The following is a 7,956-nucleotide window of genomic DNA, read 5'->3' on the forward strand; positions in this document are numbered from 1 at the left end:
AATCGTAGTCTCTTTTAACTTTAATATTCATATAAACTAGTCCATATCGATATTTGATTCATTTTACAGCCCTATTGTAGATGTATTCATTAAAAAATAGCCATATTCCGTGACGTTCTGCTTTAGCCAGGTCCATTTGTGACTGGATTCCGCGATTCAATCGCTTCGTAAACACGCAGACGGGGTGAATTTATGAATGAAAGTGTAAAAGTTCAGACACAAAACCTAGTTGTTACGTATCCTCACGCTTTTTGAAAGTGGGTATACGGAAATCATGTAGTCTAACGTTACACCTCTTAGCAGACGCGTTTTCATGCGAGTTTAGGTTCGAAACTAAGCTAAGGTTACATAGTTTTGCTTCAGGTAGAATGATAAGGATAATTATATATGCATGATAACGTTGAAAATGAACACAATGTTAACGTAGCCTGCCTGTGATGAATGCCGACTGCACACATACACATGCTTAGTCTTGGGATTCCACAACTTCCCTTGATCATCCTCACAATTTATTTCTTGTAGCCATTTTGTCATCCTTTGCTGTTCTGTATGTTTATTAGGAAGGATGTAGAACTTCAATTCATAATTTGTTAGTTTATTGGAGGTACAGAAAACGACACAACAACTCTACGGCATGATTGTCCCGTGTATTTCAATTGGCGCCAGGGCAATGTTTTCCCCCACGGGCTAAATTCACATCACGTGACGGGGCGTTTCCAGACAACCGTCTGTATCGCTTCACACTCCAGTCCAGTCGGTGGCAGTAGTTGGTTCGCCATCCGCCATAAAAAAGATCGTAGAAGAAGTGGAAGGATGAAGGAAGTAAAAAAAAAAAAAAAAAAACATGAAATGGGTTATTTTCTTTTGCTCAAGTTGTTTGTATTCTTCGTGCCTGGTAAAACATTTGTTACTTTCACTTTTCTATAAACGACAAAACGATAAAGGGCAAAACTGCGTATGACGTGCATGATAAAAATGTAACGTTATGCAGTAAGTTACTCTAGAGTTTATAGGTTAATTCAAACTCTCCATATAACGTTAGCTAACATTACTCAAATGAATCGCGAGAGCTCGTAACACGGCATTCAAGTCATATTACCATAAATTATAAGGCATCAACTTGTTCGCTGTTTTAATTGGTTATATCATACGGTAACTTTTGGGTTAGTCGGAGATTTTATTGCCGAGCTTAGAATGTGTGTTTTTCTCTCAACAGCCGCGTAAAAATTCCTTCATTTCGAGAGATAAAATGCAAGACCGAAACCATTTCATAGACAGTAGCAGACAATGCTTATGGTCACGTGAGCAGCGCGTTCGTAGGATCCCAAAACAACAACAAACAAAAAAAGTCTAGCACAACATGCTATTATTTGTCGGGGTCAAATAGTATAAAAATGTGCAATGATCACAACCAGGGGTGCATTTCCCGAAAGCGTGTTTAACAAACTATGATCCCAGGTTGTGACTGCCAGTGTGTAATATATGGAAGTGGGGTTTAGGGTGTTCACTAAGTAGTTGTTGATGATCCATGAGACTCATGCACGTTTGTTTGATGAGTGAAGGTGTGAATCAATTATGCTTTTCTTAAGCTTTTTAATGATTACCTTTTTTGCTGAATAATTATGTCCCACTACATCAGACATGATTTGTAAATATATATATATATATATATATATATATATATATATATATATATATATATATATATATATATATTTTTTTTTTTTTTTTTTTCCTCCAGATTTCTTAAGTGTTATTACAGAAAGAGTGACAGTATCAGTGACGGAGGGAGATTCAGTTAGTCTACACACTAATGTTACAACAACACAACAAGAAGAGATTTTATGGTATTTTAATGACACCCGCATCGCTCAAATCACCGGAGATCTCAGTAAGATCTGTACAGATGTTCAGTGTAATGAAGGGACTGAGAGATTCAGAGACAGACTGAATCTAGAGAAACAAACCGGATCCCTGACCATCGCAGACATCAACACTGCAGACACCGGGGTCTATCAACTGAAGATCTTCAGTAGCAGCAGCTTCAGTGAAAAGACCTTCAGTGTTACTGTTCTTGGTGAGACATTTAATAAAACCTTCATCTTTGAAACAAAATGCATTCACTAATCTTGTGTTTCATGCTGAAAGTCAAGATGGAGCATCTGCCAGAAAACATCTTTCAAGCAGCTGTTGGTTTGTGTTTCAGATTCTCCTGATAAAGTGAAGAGAATATCAGTGAAGGAGGGAGAATCTGTCACTTTTGATCCTGGTGTCACACAAAACACAAATTATGTGATGAGATGGTATTTTAATAACTCTCTCATCGCTGAAATCACTGGAGATCAGAGTAAGATCTGTACAGATGTTCAGTGTAAAGAGAGATTCAGAGACAGACTGAAGCTGGATCATCAGACTGAATCTCTGATCATCACAAACACCAGAACCACAGACTCTGGAGAATATAAACTATTGATCATCAACCATATCCTTCAGAACAGCGTCAGTGTCACCAGTTTGAAAACATTCATTTTTTCTGTCATTGGTGAGTAAAGTTCAGTCTTTCAAAGGCTTTTCCATGAAGCAATTTTAAAATACATTTTGAAATGTTTAAATAATCCCAGTAAATATTTTTGTGGTCAAAAATTTAGCTTTGAGTCATTATTAAAATACAATTATGATCTATCACCTTTGTATACGCTTCAAAACGTCACAACAAATTTGTCCAGTTCACAAGTCTAATACTCTAACATGTAAAATGAATAACATTAAAGTTAAATTAAGCAAATTAAGATAAATGAGGGCAGTTGTGGCCTAATGGTTAGAGAGTCGAACTTGTGAACAAATGGTTTTAAGTTCAGAGTGAAGGAGTGGATGCCGAGATGCCATATCCTTCATTTTGATATTAATTATATTATTACATTATTTCTTGTTTGACTATAGATCAAGTTATGGCAAGAGTGAAATGTGTAACCTTAAGTGCTCTTATGAGATAATAAAGAATACTGCTTTATGCTGTACTTTCTAAGATGATGACTTCATAGTGTGTGTGTGTGTGTGTGTAACATACCATACTGATATAATTCTAGCTAGGGCCAGGTGGCCTTGAAGTTCTTGGTAAGTTCTCTGCGTATGTGTGTTAGTATCTGTCTGTACAGGGAGAAGCTCAGACATTTGCGTCTGACCTCTGATTACTTGTCACCAAAATAGTTGTCAGAAGATATGATTGAATCGTTTACTTCCATATGTGGAAACTGTATAAGTTTAGTTTTTGGAACCAATCAGAATTTTGTTGACTTATGTATTGAAGCAATTAGTATCTTCTGTCAGGGTATAATGGTTGGTGATTTTGAGTTGTACGCAGAATGGCCTACGAACTCCGTCAAGTTTACTTTTCTTAGTAAACATTATTATTTGATTGAATCTCTGACTCCTGGTCTTCATTACAACACCTGGTCCTTGGGTTTTAACCGTACCATCCACTACAAGAGTATCAGAACTGTAAGAGCATGACTGGAGTAAAACCAAAGATGTGATGTAAATAAGTGTAAAGTGTTGCCACAATTGAAATGGCTGAAGTTGAGGTGCAAGTTCATCCATTGTCTGAAGATCTATAATAGATCTCACATTCTCTTATTTTAAAAACACCAAACTCTATGTTTGGAGATTAGATCATCCCTTAGATTACAAGCAAATTATATCTCTCGCACTTAAAGACATTACAGGAAACAAAGCTGACCTGCAAAGTTGTCCAGTTCAGTTTTGTTCACACAGCATGGCTTCACCGAAAATGCTGTTGCTAGTCCTGAAACTGTACTGGTATGAGTTTGGTTCTAGATTGTGGTGTTCGCTTCTGTGCACTCCCAAATATAAAAATAGTTATAAAAAAATAGCTCATGAAAGCATGTAGTTAATGGTGTAGTGACTTAAATATCTTAATGGTAAATATCTTAAATACAATATTTCAAATATGACCGACATTGATGTAACTTACCGATTATCGTTCTTGATGTAGTAATGATGTCTGTCCTTATCTGTTTCAGATTCAGGTCTGTCTTCAGCTGCTGTAGCAGGAATATGTGTTGCTGTTGTTCTGTTGTTCGTGACCGCAGCTGTTGGTGTGATTTACTATCACAAGCGTCTTCAAGCAGGATAGAATAGTGAGTATTACATTCAGATGATTTAACAAGATGGAAAAAGTGTGAAAGGAATCTTTAAAATATGTAAAAGTATTTTCTACTCAAAGTAATGTGTGTTTAATTGAGTTTTGTTATTGTTCAAACAGACACCGCAGCACAACCCAGTGATCAGGTGAGATATATATGAACACTTAAGTCTATTTACACTGAGGAAGAGAAAATGTTGGTGCATTAAGAAACATCATATACACATTAACCCTCTGTGAATCTGTGTTTTATTACAGTCGGGGGTTATTTAAAAGAATTGTTCCCTAATCTGTCTGACCCTATGTTGATGGACAACGGTAAGGTGACGTCCCCTGATGAGATTGAGACTGAGGCTACCAGTGAGACAACTTTTACCTCAAACACCAGAGCAGAAGTGACTGAAATATATATATTCATACAGCAATAATTGGGGAAACATGCCGGGGAGTCCAAAACAGTTAATATACAAGTTCACTTCAGGAATTAACAGTTGCATTGATGAGTTTGAAGTACAGTAACAAATTGAAAGGCAAAGTGAATCTGTGTCTATTATTAGCTCACTATATAAAAAAGCATATGGACAGAAAAAAGTTGTGTGGAAAGAAACACAATTGTATATTTCTAATGTACGGCTTTTTATAAAAATAAAAAAAAACTAATCAAAAAGGACTAGACGGAATATTAACACCAGCTACAACGTCATTAAACTAACAGTATTAACTAGCTTGGAAATTCATTCATTTTGATGAAACAGTATTTTTCAGTGTATTTTAATTTTTTAATTTTTATATAGTCTTTTCTAATAGTTGATAATATATATTGTAACAGACAGCTTACTTAATAAAAACATTTGTAATATTTGTGAAGTGATGATTCATTTATTTCACTGCCAATTTCTTTCTTTTAATTTGTTGCCATTACACATGATGTGATGAAGACCTTTGGGACATCCAAGGTAAACATTAATTCTTTACTTCATCTGTCCATTGTGTCTTGATATGTTTGTAATGTGAGAATATAATGAAAATGATCACCTTCAGGTAAGTACTCTGCATGTTCAGTGTTGTCTTTTCCTCTATTTACTTTTTACAAGGATGCAGACATTATTATGTTGGCTTGAAAAACTGAATTCCGATTTAAACTTCTTCGTCTTAAAAAAAGAAGAGGTGCCTCGCTGTCACCTGAGTTTTTTGGCAAACTTCATCATGACATGAGAGCAGGTCGTACATAACTCGGACACTTTTCTTTCCAGCATGCAAAAAAAAAGCATATGCTGTGGAAACAAGGACCCCTTTTAAGTTAAATAAATTGGGTATAGGGAGTAGTATGTATAATTAGGTATTAGACTTTTATTTGATAGGACAATTGAAGTAAAGTTTGGTAATGATTAGTTGGGTATGCACTCACAAAATAGGAATATCATTATATGCAGATGACAGGGCCCTTTGAATAAGGGGAAGAAATGTGGAATATATGCAAAAGAAAATGAAGACAGTGATTATTTTGCAGTTGTAAAGTGGTCACATAAGTGGGGTTTTCAAATATCAGTAACAAAATCAAAGGTAATTTGTTTTTCTAAGGAACATAAGACAATTTTATTACATTTAAATGACCAAGAACTTGAACAAGTTAAGGTTATTAGATTTCTTGGGTTTCTTTTAGAAAAAATGATCAAATTAAATCAAAATGTAAAAATAATGTCTTGCGTTGTTTATCTGGACTTGGGGAGCCACTAGGTCTTCATTGAGAAATACTGATAAATACTGGGCTCTTCTTATAAGGTCAGCATTTGACTATGGGTGTAAAGCTTATGTCAGCATCAGAAACAAACTTAAAGGAATTAAACAGAGTAGGCTCTGGTGCTAATATGTAGTGGAGCATTTAAATCATCTCAAGTGAAGGCTTTACAAGCAGAAATTAGACTTAAACTTATGCTTGCATATATGGTTAACATACAAGGGCGTAGTGTGTTAGACCCAAAGGCAATAGTACAAGAGTGTTGGAAACATTAATCAAATTGTGGGAGTTTTGGATGGATAGGAAGTTCAAAAGCAAGGAAGGCATGATTACATACTATACAATATTGTCCAACAGTATACTCTGAAGTCCCTCCTTGGAAGTTTATAATGCCAGTTATTGACTTGCAATTACAGGAATAAATGGTGTATAGTTAAAAACTACAGTACAGACCAAAAATTTGGACACACCTTCTCATTCAAATAGTTTTCTTTATTTTATTCACACTGAAGGCATCAAAACTATGAATTAACATATATGTAATTATATACATAACAAAAAAGTGTGAAACAACTGAAAATATGTCATATTGTAGGTTCTTCAAAGTAGCCACCTTTTGCTTTGATTACTGCTTTGCACACTCTTGGCATTCTCTTGATGAGCTTCAAGAGGTAGTCACATGAAATGGTCTTCAACAGTCTTGAAGGAGTTCCCCGAGAGATGCTTAGCACTTGTTGGCCCTTTTGCCTTCTGTCTGCGGTCCAGCTCACCCTTAAACCATCTGGATTGGGTTCAGGTCCGGTGACTGTGGAGGCCAGGTCATCTGGAGCAGCACCCCATCACTCTCCTTCTTGGTCAAATAGCCCTTGATGCTCAGTGTGACTCTACAATTTTCATAGTCATGAAAATAAAGAAAACTCTTTGAATGAGAAGGTGTGTCCAAACTTTTGGTCTGTACTGTATATCGAGTTGCATTTCATCAGTAAAATTATTTTATTTACAGACGGTTCAAAGGACTCTGAAAATGGTCGCAGAGGTACTGCAGTATCCATCACACAATCCAAGGAAAGTCTTAAATAGAGAAAACGGATCAGTGTATACAAGCAGAATGGGTAGCAATAATATTAGGTTTACAGTGATAGAACGAAGCCATAAAAAACAATGTAGTAGCATCTGATAGTTTATCTGATCTCATGAGTATTGGATCTGGGAAATCATGTAGACATGACATTTTAAATGAGATATAAAAAAATAATCCTTCGATTATATAATAATGGTGTGAATGGATTATTTGTATGTGTGAAAGGAAACAAAGAGGTAGATCCTTTAGCAAAACAAAATCTTAAATCCCAACAGATCTACAGGTTCAATTAAAGTTAAGTTGAACCCTAGACCAGTGGTTCCCAACCACGTTCCTGGAGGCCCCCCAACACTGCATGTTTTCCATGTCTCCTTAATCAAACACACCTGATTCAGTTCGTCAGCTCATTAGTACAGACTCCAAGACCGGAAATGGTTGTGTTAGACAAAGGAGAGATGCAAAATGTGCAGTGTTGGGGGGCCTCCAGGAATGTGGTTGGGAACCACTGCCCTAGACATTAATAAAGGTACAAACACAAAATCTATGGCAGGAACACTGGGATATTAATCATACAGGAAGACATTTTTATGATATTCAAAGCAAACTCAGTGTAGGAAGAGAAATGGGTAAAAGTCAGAGGGAGGAAACAGTCATTACTCGTCTCAGAATAGGACACAAGGCTTAATAAGACTGCATTTAATAGGTAAAAAAACACAAATGGTTTAAGTACACACAACCATCCGAATCAGTAAAACATACAATTATACAATGTCACGCATATGAACATAAAATAATTATATTAAAATAAGTAGTTGAAGAATATTGTAGCGTTCTCAGACAAGGACGAGGCGTTTTAATGGACAAGGGGTGTTTATTTGGGCTGTTGTCGGCCACAACCCACGCCGTACACACCCGGACTTACAAGAGAACCGCACTTGAACCAGCGAGGCACTCTTCTCCCCCTCCTTTTCCTTC

General features: G+C 36.1%; 1 protein-coding gene across 1 annotated transcript; it reads left to right on the plus strand.

Annotated features, from left to right (window-relative positions):
• The first annotated feature begins 830 nt into the window (after nucleotides 1-830).
• Nucleotides 831-5,196, plus strand: LOC113039545 (uncharacterized). Its single transcript, XM_026197449.1, has 6 exons — nucleotides 831-895; nucleotides 1,742-2,077; nucleotides 2,207-2,542; nucleotides 4,041-4,157; nucleotides 4,283-4,308; nucleotides 4,421-5,196. Exons 1-4 carry the CDS (start codon nucleotides 850-852, stop codon nucleotides 4,151-4,153), a joined length of 831 nt encoding a protein of 276 aa, XP_026053234.1. The 5' UTR covers nucleotides 831-849; the 3' UTR covers nucleotides 4,154-4,157; nucleotides 4,283-4,308; nucleotides 4,421-5,196.
• Nucleotides 5,197-7,956: the final 2,760 nt, after the last annotated feature.

The sequence above is a fragment of the Carassius auratus genome, chromosome 22 (genome assembly GCF_003368295.1).
Source record: "Carassius auratus strain Wakin chromosome 22, ASM336829v1, whole genome shotgun sequence".
In the NCBI taxonomy this organism is placed as follows: domain Eukaryota; kingdom Metazoa; phylum Chordata; class Actinopteri; order Cypriniformes; family Cyprinidae; genus Carassius; species Carassius auratus.